The sequence below is a fragment of the Pelobates fuscus genome, chromosome 4 (assembly GCF_036172605.1).
Source record: "Pelobates fuscus isolate aPelFus1 chromosome 4, aPelFus1.pri, whole genome shotgun sequence".
Lineage (NCBI taxonomy): Eukaryota > Metazoa > Chordata > Amphibia > Anura > Pelobatidae > Pelobates > Pelobates fuscus.
Genome location: NC_086320.1, coordinates 249,207,321 through 249,233,285, shown reverse-complemented (window position 1 = coordinate 249,233,285; position 25,965 = coordinate 249,207,321). Strand labels below are relative to the sequence as shown.

General features: G+C 39.4%; 1 protein-coding gene across 1 annotated transcript in view; it reads right to left on the bottom strand.

Annotated features, from left to right (window-relative positions):
* Positions 1–25,965, bottom strand: part of COBL (cordon-bleu WH2 repeat protein) — a 761,158-nt gene that overhangs the window by 102,187 nt on the left and 633,006 nt on the right. Inside the window, exon 9 of the mRNA XM_063452038.1 lies at positions 18,152–18,269. Within this exon, the coding sequence (XP_063308108.1) occupies positions 18,152–18,269 (118 nt within the window). The remainder of the gene's footprint in view (positions 1–18,151; positions 18,270–25,965) is intronic.

Genomic DNA, 25,965 nt, shown 5'->3' with positions numbered 1-25,965 from the left:
CGACCCCTAAGCAACAAAGGCAGAAACGCATGCCGTACAGTGCCTTCTACATTCACCCGGCTGGGAAGGATTTGGCCTACAACGGAACCCGAGGTCGTGGCATCTTGGCGCCGGCTCCAACGCAGGCCAGTGGCAGGAGAGAAGCGTGGCTAGGCCCTTGTAACCTGCGCACCAGTGTAAGCAGCGCAGGGAGAAATGGAGCAGAGAAACCCAGATTGGACTTGGACTCTCGCCTGTGGCCCGCATGTGGTATTGGGTGACACTGTATGGCGGTCTCTACGGGCTAAGATGATATCATCTTGCCCAAATAAGCTCATTATGCCTATTCTCTGTACCCCCTATTTCACAGTCTGTGGGGTAGGACTATGTGTTCCTTTTTTTCTTTTAGTTCTTCTTTTCTGTCCCTCATTTGTTATCTCATGTGGGTGCCGTTTTAGGAAAATCAGAAAATGGGGTAGAGAGAGAAATACCTGCCTAATCAGTGATGCATATATCATGTCGGCTTCTGCCGCAACATAAGCGACTCTAAACTAACCAAGCATGGTCAGAAAGTTCATTATTATTATTTAGCACTATCTTAAGTTTTCTCTTACTGAAGCTACGAGTAAACAGAAGTGTGCTTCTGCTTTAATGCCAGGCCTGCGAATTACAGCAAAGATGCAGTACTTAATACGATGTCCTTAGCTAGTTAGGCAATGTATAATCATACCCAACCACAACTATACACGCTAGAGCCACTGTATATTATAATGTGTAACCATTTAACCACAGACAGACAAAGGAAATGTAACCAGTCTAGCAAGAGGGGAATAGTCTAATAGCCTAATCTTGTTCCTATAATCTATGCATAAGCCATGTATTCTCCTTTGTCTCTCCTCCACCTATTTTTTCATGACACACGCTTTCTGTTTATATGCACCAAAGCGGATCTGTACTACTGTAAGAGAGAGTATATTTAAAGCGACCTCTCTACATTTGGCCTGTGTGCCTGTCCATACAGAATACTATGCAGCTTGACACACACTTAAGCGTAACTAAACCTGAAATATTCAATACTAGCCTAGCACGCCTAACGTGAAATGCTAATGATACACACGAGGTTGTTTTCCTGTCCTTTTCAAAAGGGGGGAAAAAATTGTGTTGTTTAACCCAACGCTGGCAGCAACTGATAACTATTGAAAAGCTATCTTCCTGTATTTTAACCTGATGTTTGACAGAATCTCGATCTATAAATGTCTACACAGCATGATTTCAGCTTGTTCAAATATATATATAAAAATAGTGCACTGTATAACCATACCCTGATGCTCTTAATGTTATGTACTCCTTGTTTTGAAATATGCAAGTGGATTGCCTTTAGGGTACCACATGCCAGTATGTTACCCTCAAATGCACTGCAAAAATAAAGAATTAAAAAAAAAAAAATCTGTACTTTCACTGATAATATTATTGTTAGTATATAGTTTACTGCCCTGAAACACTCCTAGTTCTGCTCAGTGATGTCTCACGAGCGCCATGGTACCCCCCATGTATAGGTTTTATGGGGTTTTGAAAAGTTTCAGGGTCATATATATACGGCTTATCCATTTATGCTTTTTCACCTTGAAATTTGTCAGATTAGTTTGCAGTGTCCAGGCTGCCTTTGAGACCGTATGGCAGCCAAGAAATGAAAATTACCCCCATCATGGCATACCATTTGAAAAAGTAGACATCCCAGGGTATTCAAAATGGGGTATGCCCAGTCTTTTCTAGTAGCCACTTGGGCACAAACCCTAGCCAAATTTAGTGTTTGTTTGTTTTTTTTGCATTTTTCACATAAAATCTGTACTTTCACTGATAATATTATTGTTAGTATATAGTTTACTGCCCTGAAACACTCCTAGTTCTGCTCAGTGAGGTCTCACGAGCGCCATGGTACCCCCCATGTATAGGTTTTATGGGGTTTTGAAAAGTTTCAGGGTCATATATACGGCTTATCCATTTATGCTTTTTCACCCTGAAATTTGTCAGATTAGTTTGCAGTGTCCAGGCTGCCTTTGAGACCGTATGGCAGCCAAGAAATGAAAATTACCCCCATCATGGCATACCATTTGAAAAAGTAGACATCCCAGGGTATTCAAAATGGGGTATGCCCAGTCTTTTGTAGTAGCCACTTGAGCACAAACCCTAGCCAAATTTAGTGTTTGTTTTTTTTTTTTGCATTTTTCACATAAAATCTGTACTTTCACTGATAATATTATTGTTAGTATATAGTTTACTGCCCTGAAACACTCCTAGTTCTGCTCAGTGAGGTCTCACGAGCGCCATGGTACCCCCCATGTATAGGTTTTATGGGGTTTTGAAAAGTTTCAGGGTCATATATACGGCTTATCCATTTATGCTTTTTCACCTTGAAATGTGTCAGATTAGTTTGCAGTGTCCAGGCTGCCTTTGAGACCGTATGGCAGCCAAGAAATGAAAATTACCCCCATCATGGCATACCATTTGAAAAAGTAGACATCCCAGGGTATTCAAAATGGGGTATGCCCAGTCTTTTCTAGTAGCCACTTGGGCACAAACCCTAGCCAAATTTAGTGTTTGTTTTTTTTTTTTGCATTTTTCACATAAAATCTGTACTTTCACTGATAATATTATTGTTAGTATATAGTTTACTGCCCTGAAACACTCCTAGTTCTGCTCAGTGAGGTCTCACGAGCGCCATGGTACCCCCCATGTATAGGTTTTATGGGGTTTTGGAAAGTTTCAGGGTCATATATACGGCTTATCCATTTATGCTTTTTCACCTTGAAATTTGTCAGATTAGTTTGCAGTGTCCAGGCTGCCTTTGAGACCGTATGGCAGCCAAGAAATGAAAATTACCCCCATCATGGCATACCATTTGAAAAAGTAGACATCCCAGGGTATTCAAAATGGGGTATGCCCAGTCTTTTCTAGTAGCCACTTGGGCACAAACCCTAGCCAAATTTAGTGTTTGTTTGTTTTTTTTGCATTTTTCACATAAAATCTGTACTTTCACTGATAATATTATTGTTAGTATATAGTTTACTGCCCTGAAACACTCCTAGTTCTGCTCAGTGAGGTCTCACGAGCGCCATGGTACCCCCCATGTATAGGTTTTATGGTGTTTTGGAAAGTTACACGGTCATATATACGGCTTATCCATTTAGGCTTTATTACATTGAAATTTGGCAAAGTGATTTTCTGGGCCTATATCGCATTTGAGAGAGCATGGCAGCCTGGGTAATAACATTTCCACTATTATGGCATACCATTTTCAAAAGTAGGCAACCCTACTTAAGAAATGGTGCATTGCAAGATGTTTGGTCTAACCACTTTATCAGAAATGAAGGGCCCACATAGGGGTTATAGCTTTATTTGTGCTTTTTCACGCACATGAACTCCATTTTCACAGGACATTTCATATTCCTGATATGAGTTATTGCAACAAAGCCTCACTATTTGTATTTAACATTGTCTCCTGAATGTAACAGTACCCCCATGTACTAGATTCTCTGTTTTGGGGGGGAAGTCATGGGGACAAAAATATTAGATGTCCTTTTCAAAGTTGGCAATTTAACAAAGTGATTTTCTGGGTCTATCTCGCCTTTGAGAGAGCATGGCAGCCTGGGTAATAACATTCCCACCGTTATGGCAAACCATTTTCAAAAGTAGGCACCCCAGAGTATAACAAATGGCATAATTTGAGATGTTAGGTCTAGCCATTTTAACAGAAATGCTGGGCCCATGTAGCGATTTCTACTTTGATTTTTGTCTTTTTAATCAGATAAATAGCATTTTCACTGGAAATGTCATAATCCTGATATTAGTTAGTGCACTAGAGACTTAGTATTTTGATTTAACACTGTCTTTTGAATATAACAGTACCTACATGTACCATGTTTCCAGGTTTTTATTATATCACATGAATAGAACAGTACCCCACATACACTTTGATCTGAAGGCAGAGAGAGGCAGATAGATCTTTGATATCACATAGAGAGTCACTGTGCAAAAAGTTTGAGAAGTAAAAAAAAACGAAAAAAAAAAACTATTTTTTGTAACCCTTTCAGTGCTAATCACAGCATTAACCCTGTGATCAGTTTTTTATTGGGAAGTCACATTTCAAGTACTACAAATGTAGTATTTTGAGTTGTTTGGTGTAGCCACTTTAGAATGGCTAGCGTAAACAGGGACAGGCCAAGGTCAGGGGAATCCAGAATTCAGAGTAGTCGGTAAAACAAGCCAATGGGTCGGTACAGGCAGCTAACAAAGCGTAGTCAGGACAAGCCGAGGTCAGAAATCCAGGTAAATCAAGCAAACAAACTGCCAAAGTCCCATACAGAGTGATTCAGAAATTCAGCTCTGTATGGTAGACTTTGAAACAGTCTGTTATGCAGAGGGCGGGTAGAGATGGGCAGGTTGGACAATAAAAACTGGAGTCCTTTCGGACTCCTTTCTTGTAGCAAACACGGCACTTTTTTTGGGGAGCTTTTTTACTAGGGGTGGATGGGATTCGGGAAGGGAAGTGTTTGCCACAAAGTCTTTGGAGATCTCCTGATTCCAAAGTGGGATTGGGGGGCTGGGTAAATAACATACGGGACAAAATGCTTAATGTGAATTCGAGGAAAGGGCAGGGCCTACCTATGACCTCTTTTGTATAGAGGACATAGGCATTGAAAATTGCAATCTGGCTCACGTAGATTGCAATTTTCTTGTACCAGGTCCTAGTTTTTCGGTTCACCAGATAGGGCTGTATGCATTGGTCAGCCAAGTCTACTCCCCCCATAAACTTGCTGTAGTCTACAATGCACTTCGGCTTTTCCAGATGCTCAGTGCTACCTCTCACAGACACTGGCACTGTACTTTCGTCATGCATCGTAGACAGCATGTATACATCTTTCCTATCTCTGAAGCGAAGAGCAAGCAACTCATCCTGGCGGAGAGCTGAAGAGGAACCTCTACTGCTTCTGCCACTTGCCAGGGCTTGGGGGAAACCCCTGCGATTCTTCCTCACTGTGCCACAGGCTAGGGTTTCAAAACAATATAAATTTTTAAATAATTCTATACTGGTATAATAATTGTCAACCCATAGCCTATATCCCTTATTCAACAAGGGAAGGATTAGATCCCAAACAATCTTGCCACTTGTACCCACAGAATCAGGGCATCCTGGTGGGTCAAGATGGCTATCCTTCCCCTGGTAAATGCGAAACGCCCATGTGTAACCAGTACAGGATTCACATAATTTATAAAATTTAACGCCATATCGGGACCGCTTCGATGGAATATATTGCTTAAATAGCAGTCGACCTTTAAATTTCATAAGGGACTCGTCAATTGAAATATCTTTATCGGGGACATAATTTTCAGAAAATTTGTCTGACAGGAGTTGAATAAAGGGCCGAATTTTATATAGCCTGTCAAACAGTGGGTCGTTTCTAGGGGGACACAGCGAGTTATCATTAAAATGAAGGAATCGCAGCAGTTGCAGGTAGCGATCCCTCAACATAACCTCAGGGAAAAGAGGTGTAGCCAGGATACGTTGCTTGCTCCAGTAGGACCTGATACTGGGCTTTTTTACAATACCCATCATTAGGGTTAAAGCCCAAAACCGCTTCATCTCTGCGACATCCGTGGGTCTCCACATATTCCTGCCACCATGATGGGACCCCGGATGTGCAGAGAGATACTGCATAGCAAACAAATTCGTTTGCTGAGCCATGAGCTCAAATATATCGTCTGACATAAAGAGCTCAAAAAAACGAATTGGCTCGCAGTCGTCCACTGTTACAGTGATGCCAGGTGTAACGGTGAACGGCGGTATTTCTGGGGCCATCATATTTGGAGGCACCCAGTCTCCGCCTGGCATTGGGCTTGCTGAGCGTCCTCTTGTGAGTGGTGGTGGGGCACCATCACTTGAGGTCTCACTCAGAGGCTCAATGTCAGAGGCAGTGATAGTGTCACTGTCTTGCAGAGTGTCACTATCACTGCCTGCCAGAATGGCATACGCCTCCTCGGCTGAGTAGCGACGTGCCATTCTAGGGGGACAAATTAATTAATTTATATACTAAAGTGGGTAATTAATTATCTACCTGCCTAACACCTACTACCCGCCCTCAAAAAATAATATAAATGTACTGATCACAGTATAGGCAGCTGCAATCAGTACACTGAAAGGGTTATTTTCAGATCTATAAAAATAACCCTAAAAAAAGTCAGTCTGATCAGAGAGCCCTCTGATCACAGTGATCACTGATACAGTACTGTACAGCAGATAAACTGTACAGTTTAGTGATCACGGCAGCGGGGAAAGGGTTAAGGGAGATTTGGGTTGCTGCGACTGACACAAAGGGTAAAAAAAAATTAGAAATAATTTTTTTGACCCAAAAAAGTTTTTAAAACTGAAAGGGTTATTTTTTGATCTGTAAAAATAACCCTAAAAAAGGTCAGTCTGATCAGAGAGCCCTCTGATCACAGTGATCACTGATACAGTACTGTACAGCAGATATACTGTACAGTATAGTGATCACGGCAGCGGGGAAAGGGTAATGGAGATTTGGGTTGCTGCGACTGACACAAAGGGTCAAAAAAAATTAGAAATAATTTTTTTGACCCAAAAAAGTTTTTAAAACTGAAAGGGTTATTTTTTGATATGTAAAAATAACCCTAAAAAAGGTCAGTCTGATCAGAGAGCCCTCTGATCACAGTGATCACTGATACAGTACTGTACAGCAGATATACTGTACAGTATAGTGATCACGGCAGCGGGGAAAGGGTAATGGAGATTTGGGTTGCTGCGACTGACACAAAGGATCAAAAAAAATTAGAAATAATTTTTTTTTGATCCAAAAAAATAATAATAAATAAATACCCTAATCAGGTTGATCACAGTAATATGCTGTGATCAGCACTGAAAGGGTTAAATAAAATATAAATTTTAAAACTTTGAAAAAAAATTTAAACTTTCTTTTTCCACAGGAGCTGCAAAAACCACGATCTCTCTGCCTCTCTCTCTCAGATCGAAGTGAGGTGAGGAGAGGGGCAGAGACAATGTGTCAGCCAGTGATCTGAGATCATTGGCTGACACATACTAACAGTGATCACAGTGACTGGCTGTCACTGTGATCACCTCCTACAGATCGCGGTAATTGGCCACAGGGGGATGCCTGGGAGGTACAGGCATGCCCCCACCGCGATCTGTAGGGGGCTAATGGCTGCAGTTACATGTGTCAGCCAATGGGCTGACACATAGTAACACTGATCGCACTGACAGGCTATGGCAGCCTGTCAGTGTGATCAGACTGCAGCCTGACAGTTCAGATCGCGGTCACTGACCCCAGGGGGGCTGCCTGGGGGGCCAGGCATGTCCCCCGACCGCGATCTGCTGCAGAAGAATGCGGCCGGCTCCATGTGTCAGCCGATTTCAAATCGGCTGACACATGGTAAATACCGATCGCAGTGACAGCCTGTCACTGCGATCGGAAGCTGCAGACCGCGGTCCCCAGGCACAGGGGGGCTGCCTGGGGGGCCAGGCATGCCCCCCGACCGCGATCTGCAGCGGCCATGTTCCGCCGGCCACGTGGGGCTGAAGACCGCCCAGGACGTACTATGCCGTCCTGCGGCGTTTAGAGCCACCAAAATAAGGACGGCATAGTACGTCCTGCGGTCTTAAGGGGTTAAATTATGTCATAAGCAAAAAACAGAGGGTTTAACGTTTATAGGGATAAATAAAGTGAACAAGAATTGGAGAGGTGGAGATTTTATAAGAGATTTGGGAAAATGTGAGATGGAATGGATCTACAGATTAAACACATTGATCCCATATGGTCTCAATGCAGATTTTGAGCTGTGTCATTTTTGATGACGCTCTCTCCTTTTTTATTGGAATTTACTTCCCCCTCTCTTTTCTTTTTATTATACATCCTTTTATATTTTTTCTTACTAAAATTAATTTAGTGTTTTCTTTTACATTGTGTGTATTTTATATGGGGAGATACTCATTTTATAAGGAAAAATTATTTCCATTTGTTTTTATTTATATGGATATTTCAGTGAGATTGCCCACGAATTAGAGCTGCTATACTTATTTATTTCCTAAGTTTAAAGCACAAATAGTTAGGATTTTTTATAATGGACATGCTGTCAGGGTTGCCTGTAACACTATACATATATTCTGCAATAATTTATACAGCATTTCCGTATAATAAAATTAAGTTATTTAGTAAACAATTGTAATTAACGATAAAAGGTATAAAACGATGAACCTAAAAATAAAAGTAAAAAATTAGTACAATAGACGGGAATGCATATATATAGATATGAAGAATAGTGAAAAAAAGTGGAGGCATAATGTGTCACATATGTTAAATAGAAATACGAATTTATAGAACCACTTTATTCAAACTGCAAGTTAAATCCACCAGGATTTAAAATATAGAAGCATTTGTTTGTAATTGATTCACTATATACAAAGTATTATAAAACTGATGTGGATATCAGGTAAAATCCAGGGATTAACTAATATTTCGTTTTGGTTTTTTTTTTTAGAATAATTATAAGATTGATGCTAATAATAGGCAAAAAAAGGTGAAACCAAACAATATTATATTTTGTTTTTATTTGGGATTTTATCTTAACTAATTGTATTAGAATTTAAAACATAAAATGTTCGTTTGTAATTGGAATTAACAATGTTTTCGTTGTTGTATTATTATGAATTGCAACTTATGGGATAAAATGTTACTGATAAGAAGAAACTAAGTATTTATAATGATAAGGAAATTGATACTGCCTTTTTCGTTTTATTCTCTCTTCTACATGGGATGTAATACAATTTTTCGTCAGCTGGATTTGTGTGGACTTTAAGTAAAGAACTTAATCAAATCACGGAATGACGAGCTTTCAAAGAATACACATCTGCTACTGAATATGAATACAGCCTATTGCACGGAGGAATGAAAGGAGACGAAATGACAATAAAGAATTTAACCATCTCGGCTCCCGGTACCGGCATGGAAGGGAGGCATGGACCGCACACGTCGTACCTGTGGGTGGTACTGATGTGTGACGGTTAATGTGCACAGACTGTTTGCCTGCCGTTTTTGGATATCTAAACTTGCATGGGGAGTCCCAGGATCATTGCTTTATTATACCCGGTTTGAAGAAGCCACGCTTGTAGTGGCGAAACGCGTCCCGGTCTTTTAAGCACATTGAGGCTTTTATTTATTTATATATTACAGTGAATTAATACATTTTCTAATAGTTTTAACCGATCCTGGTTCCTGGCACCGTTATATTCAACAGGGAGTGCAGTCCCGAATCTGCACAACGCTGCATAATTGAGTCATTATATTCTGACTCCACACTTGTGAGTACCCACTTGGGATGAGCATATTATAGTTTTAGAAATATTTTAAAGCAATACTGCGCAATTGGGTGTACCTCTATTATTTTACAGACCTCAGAATCATATCAGAAAAAAGGGGTGGGTCACCTACATGGACCCAGAAACTATCCAAACCAGAGCTGGGTCTATAGCTCTCTGTTTGTGAGTGTGCACATCATATAATAATATATATTATCTCATATAAGTGTGATCTATACTATATGTGATTATTTTTTATAGATATCTACCTGTTGGCTTGACAGTGAAACTTTGCTCCTAAAAAGTTACAAAAGGTGATTAATTTTTCGATATATAAGCGCTACATTCTTGATTTATTTTGTACATGCTACTGAAAGACCCTGGTTTATAAAGCCAGGAAACCGAACCCATTGGTCTGCATCACTGTAGAGCGCCTAAACACCTGTATTCGGCCGAAAGATGAATTCGGAGTTTCAGTTTGTGCGAACCGATCGGTTCGGCACTTTGAGTTGTACAACTAGATGCATACAAACAGACACGCACGCAGAGCGAGCAGTGTCTAACCCGCCACCGGATCGTGGAGCTTCGGAACGGGTAAGTATGATACAGTGTCAATGAGTCTAAGTTTCTGGAGGGTTTGAAGATCAACAGTATCAAAGGCAACAGAGAGGTCAAGAAGAATTAAAAGAGAATAATTACCTTAAGTATTAGCAGAGATTAGGTCATTAGTTACTTTGGTAAAGACTGTTTCTGTAGAATTGAGGGAATAGAAGCCAAATTGAAGTGGGTCAAATAGGGGTTTAGTACTGAGGGACGAGGGTGAGCTCAGGGACGTATTAGCCGCAAGGGCAGGCGGCGCTGAGCAGAGAGCTCACTAATCAGTGCTCCCTCGCCAGCGCCGCCTGCCCAAGACATTTGCCTGGGCATTTGGCTCCCGGCATCACTCTGCGGCGCGCAAGGGAGCTGAACAGGAGGATCAGTGCTCCCTCGTCGCCTGCAGTCACCAGCCGCCCGCCGCCCAGCAGCCCCACTGGACCCCAGGGAAACGAGAATCCACCCCAGCATTCCCAAAGGTAAGGAGGCTGGGGGGATTGAATTTAAAAAAAAATGTGAGTGTGTTAGTGTGTGTTTGTTGGTGAGTGTGTGTGTGTGTCTGTTAGTGAGTGTGTCTGTTAGTGAGTGTGTGTGTCTGTTAGTGAGTGTGTGTGTCTGTTAGTGCGTGTGTGTGTGTCTGTTAGTGTGTGTGTGTGTCTGTTAGTGTGTGTGTGTTAGTGTGTGTGTGTGTGTCTGTTAGTGAGTGTGTGTGTATGTGTGTGTGTGTGTGTCTGTAGTGAGTGTGTGTGTCTGTGTCTGTTAATTGTGTGTGTCTGTGAGCGAGAGTGTATGCGTGTCTGTTAACTAGTGTATGTGTGTCTGTCAGTGAATGTGTGTGTGTGTGTATTTAGAAGGTGGGGAAGGGGTAAGGGGGTGGCAGGGAAAGGGGGGGCGCCTGAGTTTTGTCATGCCTACGGCAGCACAAAACCAGGATACACCACTGGGTGAGCTTGTTGTACCAGGATTTAAGGTGTGGCTGGCACCAGTGGTGTATCCTGGTTTTGTGCTGCCATAGGCATGACAAAACTGAGGCACCCCCCCTGATAAATACACATACACACTCACTAACAGACTATTTACTAACAGACTGGATTAACACTTTCCCTGGGATCCAGTGGGGCTGCTGGGTGGCCGGCGACTGCAGTCAGCGAGGGAGCACTAATCCTCCTGTTCAGCTCCCTTGCGTGCCACGTAATGATGCCGGAGCCGGAATGACGTCATATTCCGGCTGAACAGGAGGATTAGTGCTCCCTCACCGCCCGAACGGAAAGCTCCGCCACTGTCAGCCTGTGGGGCCCTGAGGTGGCCACCCGGCCAGCTCCTGGGCCCCCTAGGACAAGAGACTGCCCTCCAGAAAGTGCCTTGTTTGCCTCGGGGTAAATACACCCCGGGCTGGCACATAGAGTGAGCTTTAATAGGTGGAGCAGTGCCACAAGCAGTAGATAGAAGAGAATTGCAGTATAAGGTAGCTTGAGAAGAACAGGAGAGAGGTTAGAGAGTAGACAGTGAAAACTAGAAAGAGGAAGAGAAGAGGTGCAGATCAAGATAGCATAGATTTTTAGCTGACTGATATAAGCTTGATTTAAGAGATATTGAGTTGCACATTGACAAAGCAGGTTAGAAGATGGTGGTCAGACAGAGGAAAAAATGTGTTTAAAAAATTAGAAACAGAGCAAAGGCTAGATGGTTACCAAGCACACACCATAAAAAAAACACCACCATATTGACTGATATTATGAATGGAAGCAAATGAGAGGGAATATAAGGAGTCCAAGCAAAAACAACCAGCAAGGAAACTTAGAGAAGGGGTGGTGGATAACGGCAACATGGGTTGAGAGACCATTGAATAGATGAATAAAATGGACTTCAAAAGTTTAAAAGAATAAGTGTGGAAAGGTTGAAAGGAACAATAAGAGAGAGCAAAAAACCCACGCCATTAGTGATGGCGAATAGTTCCCGGCGAACATTGCTTGTTCGCGTTCGCCACGGCGAACTTCGGCTCTTCGACACTTCGGAAATTCGCCAACTTCGGACCTTCAACACTTCAGAATTTCGGAACTTCAGCATTTCCGAATTTTGGGACTTCGGCACCTCGGGACTTCTCTTGCAGGCGCTTGGTAGATAACTCCCTAATTCCCACGGTATTCGGGAGTTATCTACCAAAAGTCTGAAAGACATAAATTGGTCTTTCAGCCAAATTTACTAATACTAAGTAAAAATTACTTAGTATTAGTAAATAGTGATGTCCTGAACGGGTCTCTGGCGAATAGTTCCTGGCGAACATAGCTTGTTCGCGTTTGCCACGGATGGCGAACATATGCGATGTTCGGTCCGCCCCCTATTCGTCATCATTGAGTAAACTTTGACCCTGTACCTCACAGTCAGCAGACACATTCCAGCCAATCAGCAGCAGACCCTCCCTCCCAGACCCTCCCACCTCCTAGACAGCATACGATTTAGATTCATTCGGAAGCTGCATTCATTTTATTTATTTATTTTATTATTATTTTTTTTTTTATTCTAAATGCAAAACATTGTTATACAGGGGAATATTCACTAAATACCAAACATTGTTATACAGGGGAATATTCAATAAATGTCAAACATTGTTATATAGAGGAATATTCACTAAATATCCAACGTTGTTATACAGGGGAATATTCACTAAATGCCAAACATTGTTATACAGGGGAATATTCACTAAATGCCAAACATTGTTATACAGGGGAATATTCACTAAATACCAAACATTGTTATACAGGGGAATATTCACTAAATACCAAACATTGTTATACAGGGGAATATTCACTAAATACCAAACATTGTTATACAGGGGAATATTCACTAAATGCCAAACATTGTTATACAGGGGAATATTCACTAAATGCCAAACATTGTTATACAGGGGAATATTCACTAAATACCAAACATTGTTATATAGGGGAATATTCACTAAATGCCAAACATTGTTAAGTAGGGGAATATTCCCTAAATACCAAACATTATTATACACTAGAATATTCACTAAATGCCAAACATTGTTATACAGGGGAATATTCACTAAATACCAAACATTGTTATACAGGGGAATATTCACTAAATACCAAACATTGTTATACAGGGGAATATTCACTAAATACCAAACATTGTTATACAGGGGAATATTCACTAAATGCCAAACATTGTTATACAGGGGAATATTCACTAAATACCAAACATTGTTATATAGGGGAATATTCACTAAATGCCAAACATTGTTATACAGGGGAATATTCACTAAATGCCAAACATTGTTATACAGGGGAATAGTCACTAAATGCCAAACATTGTTATACAGGGGAATATTCACTAAATGTCAAATATTGTTCTATAGGGGAATATTCACTAAATGCCAAACATTGTTAAGTAGGGGGATATTCACTAAATACCAAACATTATTATACACTAGAATATTCACTAAATGACAAACATTGTTATACAGGGGAATATTCACTAAATACCAAACATTGTTATACAGGGGAATATTCACTAAATACCAAACATTGTTATACAGGGGAATATTCACTAAATACCAAACATTGTTATACAGGGGAATATTCACTAAATGCCAAACATTGTTATACAGGGGAATATTCACTAAATACCAAACATTGTTATACAGGGGAATATTCACTAAATACCAAACATTGTTATACAGGGGAATATTCACTAAATACCAAACATTGTTATACAGGGGAATATTCACTAAATGCCAAACATTGTTATACAGGGGAATATTCATTAAATACCAAACATTGTTATACAGGGGAATATTCACTAAATACCAAACATTGTTATACAGGGGAATATTCACTAAATGCCAAACATTGTTATACAGGGGAATATTCACTAAATGCCAAACATTGTTATACAGGGGAATATTCACTAAATACCAAACATTGTTATACAGGGGAATATTCACTAAATGCCAAACATTGTTATACAGGGGAATATTCACTAAATGACAAACATTGTTATACAGGGGAATATTCACTAAATGCCAAACATTGTTATACAGGGGAATATTCACTAAATGCCAAACATTGGTATACAAGGGGATATTGACTAAATGCCAAACATTGTTATACAGGGGAATATTCACTAAATGCCAAACATTGTTATACAGGGGAATATTCACTAAATACCAAACATTGTTATACAAGGGAATATTAACTAAATACCAAACATTGTTATACAGGGGAATATTCACTAAATACCAAACATTGTTATACAGAGGAATATATAGGGGAATATTCACTAAATACCAAACATTGTTATACAGGGGAATATTCACTAAATACCAAACATTGTTATACAGGGGAATATTCACTAAATACCAAACATTGTTATACAGGGGAATATTCACTAAATGCCAAACAGTGTTATACAGGGGAATATTCACTAAATACCAAACATTGTTATACAGGGGAATATTCACTAAATACCAAACATTGTTATATAGGGGAATATTCACTAAATGCCAAACATTGTTATACAGGGGAATATTCACTAAATACCAAACATTGTTATACAGGGGAATATATAGGGGAAAATTCACTAAATACCAATCCTTGTTATACAGGGGAATATTCACTAAATACCAAACATTGTTATATAGGGGAATAAAAATAATGAGGGGGGGACCTACTGTCCTCCCCCCCGGCCCCCACCCCTGCGTGGTGGGTGGGGGCCATAAATCACAATAGGCGGGACCTACTGTCCTCCCCCCCCGGGAGCGTTGGGTGGGGGCCATAAAAATAATGAGGGGGGGGACCTACTGTCCTCCCCCCCCCCATCACCCACTCCTGCACGGTGGGTGGGGGCCTTAAAAATAATGAGGGGGACCTACTGTCCTCTCCCCCGGCCCCCACCCCTGCGCGGTGGGTGGGGGCCGTAAATCACAATGGGGGGACCTACTGTCCTCCCCCCCACCCCCACCCGTGAGCGTTGGGTGGGGGCCATAAAAATAATGAGGGGGGACCTACTGTCCTCCCCTCCCCGGCCCCCACCCCTGCGCGGTGGGTGGGGGCTATAAAAATAATGAGGGGGGGACCTACTGTCCTCCTCCCTGACCCCCACCCCTGAGCGGTTGGTGGGGGCCCTAAAAAAAGCAATAAGGGGGGACCTACTGTTCCCCCCGGGCCCCCACCCCTGAGTGGTGAGTAGGGGCCCTAAATAAACATCCACAATCAAAGGTGACTAGGGGTCCCCAAGGCCCTAGTCACCCCACCCCAAAAAATGTTACCCCCTACCTACCCCCCTCACCCTAAACAATAGTGAGGGGGGAATAAAATAACTAACCTGTAAAGAAAAATTCAACTTACCATTTGACGTCTTCTTTTTTCTAAAATCTTAATTTTTCAGCCCCCAAAAAAGGCCAAATAAAAAGCCATCATACCCGTCGAATTTAAAATAAAATAAAAAAACCTGAGCGCAAAAAAAAATCCTGACGAAATAGAAAAAACCCGACGCTAAAAAAATTAATGACAAATCTGTGTAAAATGACAAAGAGCACTCTGATTGGCTTAAACCCACCAGTCAGAGTGTTCTTAGCCTAATTGCAGGGCGGGACAAGGCTTTATAAGCCTTCCCCCGCCCTGCGTAGCTCAGTCTGCGCGGAGCCCTCCATGGGTGAAGATGGATTATTTTTTTGCGCTCTGGTTTTTTATTTTATTTTAAGTTCGTCGGGTATGATGGCTTTTTATTTAGGGCCTTGGAGGCAGGGATAGCAGCGTCAGAGGGAGTGAGGCCATCCAAAAGACACAATAAATAGAACGGAATGCAGTGTAATGACAGACTATATCTAAGACATTATCTGCTATCCTAGTAAAGCTGTGGCTTGGGTGGGCATAAGGAGCCCAGAATTAGGGGGCTCTAAATGAGTCAGGTTGTTTTAATGTTAAGGTTGAACAATGTATAGTACTTGCAATGAGTGTTTCTCTATGTATTACAAGGCTAAGCAGGTCATTAAAATAATTTCAAAATATTGCAGATACATCTAAGCATTGAGATACATTGGCACTGTAGAAGTATACAAAAATACAAAGCCTTTATACTAAGCAATATGTAAACCTCTGTAAAGAACTTAATTTACATCTACACATTTGCAAGCAACTTGGATTAACAGACATAGATATATCACATTCCAATGAAGCTGACCTTGTCATCTACTCATTTTGTGGATAAATGGTCCACTTTGTTTCTATTTATTGTAGTTGTTTTATTCCATTTGGGCACACACATACATATTATTACAGATTTATTTATGTAAGTTAAATGTTTTTTTTTTTTGTGATAACAAAAGCAAAACACTCTAAACATGCCTTAAAACTACAAATATGCCGGCTATCAAGAATAAAACATGCTGTCACCAATTTATAGGACATTAGGTTACTAAGATTACAAGGTTATCAGCATTCCAACATGTTATATAGGATTCCAGCATCAACACTGATCATTGGATTACAATCATTTTTGCAATTCCCAAATACTGCAAGATATTGCAAAGATATTCACATGGGATAGAATTATATTAAAATTAAATTCCATTTTCTTAAAATTACAAATATATAAATACTTTTATATATTTTGCTACTATACCAGGAATTTTAATGTGCAGTGTTTTCGCCATGAAATGTTGCACATGCAAAGTGCTTGGAACAAAAGTTCTGGGCTGGATAATTTGAATTATGTGCATAATCCTATGCACATAATTAATTCATTAGCTGACAGTGGTCAGATGACACTCTCAGTCAATAAATGAGTGGCAGGATCAAAATCTGGCTTCTGCAGCTCTGCAGATGTTGATGCTGAAACCTGCATACATCGGAGATATGACCTAAGTAGGACCAGATAAGAGTGCAAATGATTGCAAAATGGGCTGGCTGTAGTGGTTATGATGGTTGAAGTAACCTTTTAAGAAAGATTGTTGCCATGTGATTTAACCCCTTAATGACACATGACATGTGTGACATGTCATGATTCCCTTTTATTCCAGACATTTGGTCCTTAAGGGGTTAAAGAACATACTTTTATATTGTTTTTAAGGTGTTAAAAATATTATTTATAAAGCATATGTAGTATGGTTCATATTGAACTATATATTACCATCAGTAGGATTATTTTCTAAGGTCAGAATTTGATCTGGATTGGTTCATTTGGTCAAAACAAAGAATTTACACTATATTCACTCTGAACAAAACCAGTAACAGGAAAACTTGCAAAATAAACATAACTGTTTTTAAAGACATCACAACAGAAATCCATAACATTTGCACACAACCAGCACAAACTGCAAGCAGGCACATGGTTAAAATAAAACATTAGAAAGTTAATAAATAGCATACATAAAGCATCCATTTCATTTTAATAGCTGAATCAACAAGTTTCTGTATTTGGGATATATGGGACCCCAACTATGGGATGAATGCCTTCTCCAATTGAGTAAGCCATCATAATGGTGATAACTGAAATTTTTTTATTAACTTGTATTATAATTGATCATTATCTGGTCAGCCAATTTGGTCCAGTCAAATTGTGTGAATCCAATTAAACCAAATTAAAGGAAGAGAGTTGTCAATTCTGTTGAACTTGTGCATTCAGTTGCATATTGCTATTATTCAGATCCAGGTTTCAATTGATTCAGCTGGATCCATACATAATGAAATCCTGACTACTTTTATTTTGATATGGAAACAGTCCTGCACAATTATAACTGATAAATACTTTGATCAATGTCCAGATTTTGCACTCCAAATGCTTCCTTATGGGACCAGATTATATCATATAATACAGATTTAAGGAATTCAGTGTTTAGAGAATAACCCTAGAGATGTTACATAGTATAGATTAAATAAAACCTCTATTTAGCAAACAAAAATACATTGTGTTAGATCTCTATGGACCTTTATTTACAGGCCAATTATGTTTATTGATACAAAAAGGAAGTTACAAAGAACACAATTGCAAGACACATATTTGTTGTATAAATATGTATCCCCTTAAATCAATAATTGGTAGCGGTATAGTTGGCAGAGATCATATATAATATATTCATATATGTATATGCACTTTAAAAAAGGAATTGCAAAAGATGATTTCAACCCCTAGTTAAAATCACAAGCTTCAAGTAATGTTATATTAGTCCTCATGTACCTGTGGTGCTTTTCCTGTTCTCTTTTTCTTCATTTATTTCATTTGGCATTTGAGGACTTGGCGGAAGAGGGGCTCTCCTTTTAATTTTTTGATGATCCCTTTGAATTGTGGCATAAAGCTAAAATAAAGAGAATATTGAAAAATATTTGTTGAATGTACATGCAAGAAAATATATATTTACTAAACATTTTTGTACTGGCAGCATTATAGTACTGACCATTTCCTTTTGAATATTTAACTTTATATTTTATAGTGTTTATTTGGTTAAAGGCATAGTAATATTTATAGTATAGTAATTTTATAGAAGACCTTCTCCTAAACTCTAAATTAAGGTCATTTGACAACCTAAAATGAAAATTTTTCCGTATATAAGAGTAAAAAGCTTCCTGAATGAATATCTTTTAAAGACAAAAAGAGATAAGAAAAAGCTAATACGTAAAATCTTCAATGAAAGAGTGGTTAAAGCAGTTAGTTCAATAGCCAAAGAATTAATAATACAATCATGTTTACACATAGATCCCCAGCAAAAGAGAAATGGAAAAAAGAGCTGAATCAAACAATTACAGAAGAGGACTGGTGTTCCTCTTTAAAATCAATTAAAACAAATACATACATTGTCTTAATATTATAGAAACTCATTTTGAACTCTTACATAGATGGTACTTAGTCCCAATCAGACTGGTCAAAATATCTTCAATTAACTCCCCACTTTGTTGGAGATGTCTAGCCCATGAAGGTTCAATGCTACATATATGGTGGAACTGTCCAAGAATAACTGCATTTTGGGATTTGATATATCTTAATCTGATAGCCTTAAAGATAAATTTAAAAAAAATCCCCAGAAACAGCCCTTCTCCATCTTAATTGGGGTAAACTTCCAAAAAATCAACAAATACTGACTCTCCATTGTCTCATGCCTGCAAAAATAATAATCGCGAGACATTGGAAACAAACTTTAACGCCATCCTTTATTCAATATAAAAATCAACTTATTTACCAACTTGTTCAAACAATAATTTAAATCATATCCATAATTAGGATTAGGCAGTGTGTATTGGATCAACAAAATAGAGGAAATTCCTTAAAATATCTTTATCTGAACTTTAACCCCTTAACACCGCAGCCAAATGTACAAGTTGTGAACAGAACAAAACGTAAACAAAACCTGGCATTTGCGCTATATGTCTGTCCAACCGTAATTCACCTCTTTCATATGAAATGCATCCCCCCTTATTATATATCATTTTATTCAGGGGAAACAGGGCTTTCATTTAACATCAAATATTTAGGTATTAAACATAATTTAATATAAAAAATATATTAAAAAAATGGGAGAAAAAAAAGATTTTTTTAATTTTTTTTAGTTCTATGTGACATTTTAACTGTGGATGTCAAAATACTGTTTGCTTTTACTGCAATACAATACACATATTTGTATTCAGCGATGTCTCACGTGTAAAACAGTACCCCCTATGTACAGGTTTTATGGTGTTTTGGGAAGTTACAGGGTCAAATATAGCGTGTTACATTTGAAATTGAAATTCGCCAGATTGGTTACGTTGCCTTTGAGACTGTATAGTAGCCCAGGAATTAAATTTACACCCATAATGGCATACCATTTGCAATAGTAGACAACCCAAGGTATTGCAAATGGGGTATGTCCAGTCTTTTTTAGTAGCCATTTGGTCACAAACACTGGCCAAAGTTAGCGTTAGTATTTGTTTGTGTGTGAAAAAAGCAAAAAACGCCAATTTTGGCCAGTGTTTGTGACTAAGTGGCTACTAAAAAAGTCTGGACAAACCCCATTTGCAATACCTTGGGTTGTCTACTATTGCAAATGTTATGCCATCATAGGGGTAATTTTCATTCTTGGGCTACCATAGGGTCACAAAGGCAACGTAAGCAATCTGGCGAATTTTAATGTGAAAAAAATGAAACACAAGCCTTATATTTGACGCTGTAACATTTGAAAACACCATAAAACCTGTACATGTGGGGTACTGTTGTACTCGGGAGACTTCGCTCAACACAAATATTTGTATTTCAAAACAGTAAAAAGTATTGCAGCAATAATATCGTCCGTGTAAGTGCTGTTTGTGCGTGAAAAATGCAGAAAACGTCACTTTTACTGGCGATATCATCGTTGTAATACATTTTACTGTTTTGAAACACTAATATTTGTGTTCAGCAAAGTCTCCCGAGTAAAACAGTACCCCCCATGTACAGGTTTTATGGTGTCTTGGAAAGTTATAGGGTTAAATATAGTGCTAGCAAATTAAATTCCCTATACTTTCGGCATGGGTTGTCAGGCAGGTCCCGCTAATTGTAATTAATTAGGATACCTAATTATGTAAAATTATTACATAAATATATGTGTAGAATTAATATATGTATATATATATATATATATATACATATGTGTATATATACGTATATATATATATAATTTTTTTATATATATATATTATGATATATATTATTTTGTTCTACGTGTATTTTGATATAAATATATATATATATTATTATCACAATACAGTTAGAACGAAATAACACACATCTATATTTTTTTTATGTTATTTTTTTACGTATTTACATATATATTTTTTATATTATATATAAATATATATATATAACAATAATTATATATATATTTAATCAGTATCAGTCTACGTGTAATTTGATATTAATATATATATATATATATTTATTTATTAATATTTAAATACACGTCGTGTATGTGTAAATGTGTGTGTGTGTGTATGTGTGTATATATATATATATATATACTTATATACTTAGATCATATATATATAATACATATGATCTAAGTATATTTTATTTGTTACTGTAATTTTTTTAATTTATTTTTTGAACTAATATTTTATTTTTTTTACAGGACAGGGGGCAGATACAGTGTCAGCCAGTGATTTCACATCACTGGCTGACACACAGGATCAGTGATCACAGTGACTGCCTGTCACTGTGATCACCTCCTGCAGATTGGGTAATTGACCACAGGGGGGAGTGCCTGGGTGGTACAAGCACTCCCCCCTTCCAATCTGCAGGGGGATCACTGTGCCAGTTACATGTGTCAGCCAATAGGCTGACACATGTAACACTGATCGCAGTGACAGGCTGTCACTGCGATCAGAGTGATTTGAGATCGCAGTGACAGCCTGTCACTGCGATCAGACTTAGCAGATCGCGGTCACTGACCCCAGGGGGACTGCCTGGGGGGCCAGGTAAGTCCCCCGACCGCGATCTGCACAACGGGAAAGCCGCCGGCCGCATGTGTCAGCCGATTTGAAATCGGCTGACACATGCTGAATACTGGTCGCAGTGACAGCCTGTCACTGCGATCAGAGACTGCAGATCGCGGTCACCGGCCACAGTGGGGGTTGCCCGGGGGGCCAGGCATCCCCCCGACCGCGATCTGCAGCGGGAGAATACCGCCGGCCACGTGGGCGGCAATAAAAGCGAGGACGTACTATTACGCCCGCCGGCGTTTAGAGCCGGTTTCTGCGTGGCGTAATAGTACGTCCTCCGGACTTAAAGGGTTAAACTCAAATAGCTTGATATGCTGTGTTCAAATATATTCACCTGATTTTTCTACCTGAGAAATATACTAAACTATATTATATGTATCTAATGTCTTTGTTTGTAAAATGAACATATTTTTTACTGTTTATATGTTTTATATAAAACTAATAAACAGGTTAAACATAAAAAGGCATAGTAAAATGATAGGTGTAAGCCTCAAATTATCCTTCTGATCTATACATGGGATAATGGAACTATGTCCAGTGGTGATAATAACCAGTGTAATTGGTTCCATTAACTAGCATGCATGAAACAGTCATGTCATATGTTTTTAAAGTCACACCCATAGCACCATAACAACTTCATTGGCATTGAGTTGCATTAGTGCCATGAGGTCTTGAATTCAGTGCCATGTAGCACTGCCCATGCCCATTCTCTTCTCTTCTCTCAGATTATTAAAACAAGAAGCCTTGGAAAGAGGCACCAATGATTGGTTGAGAGCATCAGTTGATGCTGATTGCTGATTGTCTTGCATAGTTTAACCCTTAAAGGTAAGCCAGCATCAGAGACCCAGAGTGTTACTATAATGATAGTAATTTTTTTGTTTTCACTGCCAACTATAATTGAACCCGGACTTACCTAAATGTAACTATGTGTATATTTACATAGTTATTGATAATATGGTCAACTATGCAGTAGAATAGACAGTAGTTGTTAGGTTCCTAAATACACGTTTGAAGAGTTTAAAAAATGAAAACATACATGAAAACCTCTGTATTTAATTTTTCAAGATTCTTTTGTTTCAGGTATTGTACCGGAGGATTGGAGGAAGGCAGATGTTGTTCCTATATTTAAAAAGGGTTCAAAATCCTTGCCTGGAAATTATAGACCTGTGAGCTTAACTTCTGTGACTGGGAAATTATTTGAACGGCTATTAAGGGATAATATTCAGGAATTCATTGGGAAGAACTGTGTTATTAACAATAATCAGCAGGGTTTTATGAAACATAGGTCATGTCAAACTAAACTAATTGCATTCTACGAAGAAGTAAGTAGAAATATAGATCAGGGTGTTGCAGTGGATGTGATCTACTTGGATTTTGCCAAGGCATTTGATACGGTTCCTCACAATAGGTTAGTCTTCAAACTAAAATAAATTGGTCTAGATGAATATTCTTGTTCTTGGGTAGAACATTGGCTTAAGGATAGAGTACAGCGAGTTGTCATAAATGGTAAATTTTCAAGCTGGACAAAAGTGGTAAGTGGTGTCCCTCAGGGTTCTGTTTTGGGACCGCTTCTATTTAACATATGTATAAATGATCTTGAAATGGGCATTGAAAGCCATGTATCAGTGTTTGCAGATGACACACAACTTTGTAAAGTAATAAAATGTGAGCAGGATATTGCCTTGCTGCAGAGGGGTTTGGATAGATTGGGGGACTGGGCACTAAAATGGCAGATGAAATTTAACGTAGAAAAATGCAAAGTTATGCACTTCGGGGTTAAGAATGCACAAGCAATTTACATCCAAAATGGTAGTGAACTAGGGATAACCACACACGAGAAGGATTTGGGAATTGTTATAGACAACAAATTAGGTAGCAATATGCAATGTCAATCTGCCGTTGCTAAGGCCAGTAAGGTTTTGTCATGTATAAATAGGGATGAATATAAATAAATTCTCGAGATGAAAATATAATTTTGCCTCTTTATAAATCGCTGGTAAGACCACACCTTGCATATGCTGTGCAATTTTGGGCACCTGTTTTAAAGAAGGATATCATGGCACTAGAAAAAGTGCAGAGACGAGCTACAAAATTGATAAAAGGAATGGAGCATTTTAGTTATGAAGAAAGGTTAAAAAAATGTAAATCTCTTCAGTTTGGAAAAAACGGCGCCTTAGAGGGGATATGATAACATTATACAAATATATTCGGGGCCAGTACAAACCATTATCTGGAAATCTATTCATAAACAGGGCTATACATAGGACACAAGGTCACACATTTAGGCTTGAAGAAAGGAGATTTCATCTAAGGCAAAGAAAAGGTTTTTTTTACAGTAAGAGCAATAAGGATATGGAATTCATTGCCGGAAGAGGTGGTTTTGTCAGAGTCTATACAGATGTTTAAATTGCAATTGGATAAATACTTGCAAAAACATAACATACAGGGATACAATTTCTAATTAGTTGGCTAATAGCTGCTTGATCCAAGGAGACATCTGACTGCTATTTTGGGGTCAAGAAGGAATTTTTTCCTAGTTTGTTGCAAAATTGGAAGTGCTTCAGACTGGGTTTTTTCCCTTCTTTTGGATCAACAGCAAAAGCATATATGAGGAAGGCTGAACTTGATGGACGCAAGTCTCTTTTAAGCTATGTAACTATGTAACTATGTAACTATATATTATGGGAAATTCACAAAAAAGGTAAATAATATCAAGTTGCAAGTGTCCCAATATCAGTCTTATCTTATTCAATAAAAAGGATATCGCCAGTATAGAGTATAGTAATAGTAGTTTAGTGTCTTGTAAAGTGTAACACTGTTACTTTATGTAGCCCAGTGGTGTATTTTGGTTTTGTGCAGCCCTAGCAGGGCCAGCCTGTCCATAGGTTCGACCATGGCTCCAGGCGGCACTTTGACAGGGGCGGCAGGTGCCCCATAAATTATTCCCTACCTCCCCTCCACGTGTTTCCCCATGCTTAATTGGTAATTGCCCACGACCACTTAGATCGAGGGGGCGCTTTCAGCAGCTTTGCTGGCTGTCTGGAGCTCCCCCATGTATATACACGTCGGCGGGGATGCGCTGCCGGGTGGAAGCAGTATCTACACTGCTCATCTACCGCCCGCAACAAGATGTGAAAAGCCAGCTCCTGAAGAGCAGAGTACCACGAGAGCTCAGCATACAGGAGCTGCTGCCTCCTGTGAGAGGTACTTCTAATGGGCAACTCCCACCAGTGTTTGTAAGAAAGTGCTGCTTGCTGTGTATGTGTTTGTTTGTTTGTGTGTGTACTAAGGAGTGTGTGTGTGTACAATAGGCAACATGTGTGTGTATTAGGCAGTGTGTGTGTATTAGGCATTGTGTGTATTAGGCAGTGTGTGTGTGTGTGTGTATTAGGCAGTGTGTATGTATTAGGCAGTGTCTGTGTGTCTATTAGGAAATCTGGAACCCAGGCAGACTATCTCCATTATTTGCATAACTGTTTTTTGGAATTGTTGATTCCCATTTCTTCCTCTCAAGTAGCACACCATCTATCCATTATCATATTCATCACCTATACACATATAGACACACCCACATGAAATTTGTAATACATTTGGATTTAAGTGAAGTTTAAGTTTAGCACCTTGTTTTTTTATATGCTGTATGCTTTCCTATTGGAGTACCTAGGAAAGTACACTAAGGAGTGAAGTTGTTTACTAAAGGTTTTCCCAGTTTGTGTGTAATTTTATATTAACTGAATATTAACTTAATCTCAGTGACACTAATGCCCACCAAATTTCAAATGTTCTCATAACCATGTGAACCGTGTTCGCTTAATTCTCAGCATCCATAACATTGCCTTCTTCCCATAATGCAACCTTCTTGCCAGTGGCGGAACTACCACGGTTACAGGGGTCGCAGCCTGTCATTCCAGGGAGCCCAGATGCCCTGTCGACACCTGCTCAGTGACGGAACAACAGGGATTGCTGAATCAATAATGCGACTGAGCCCTCTGCGTTCAATCTGTCACAGGGGGCTCATGAGGAGGTCAGCCCCATGAGGCAAGCAAATATCAGCTAACGCAGAGAAGCACCTGTTTAACTTGATGGCGGGTGTCTATTCTGCCAAAATGTACTGCATCCAGGGGGGGCATTGAGACGGCGGTGAGGGAGCACTGATGCACCTGCTCCTCGCACTGCTCCCTCATGAGCTCTGTGTTCTGTGTGTTCATCAACTGAAGCTACAGTAGTGATCGGACCAGACAGGCTTGCCTTTACTGCCCACATGCGTCCATAGAAACATAGAATGTGCCGGCAGATAAGAACCATTCGGCCCATCTAGTCTGCCCAAGTGCCATGACCCAAATGCCGGTTCATTGGTTATCCTTCCTTGAACCACTTTTGCTAAATACTAACCCACTGCCAACCGGGAACACCCCACAAGGCTTGCTATTTTGGAGATGATCTGACCCAGTTGTCTAGCCATCACTATATCAGATCTTTTTGCCTGTCTTATTGTATTGCTTCCAACACATGAAATTCAAGAACTACCTGTTCACAGATGCAGAACAT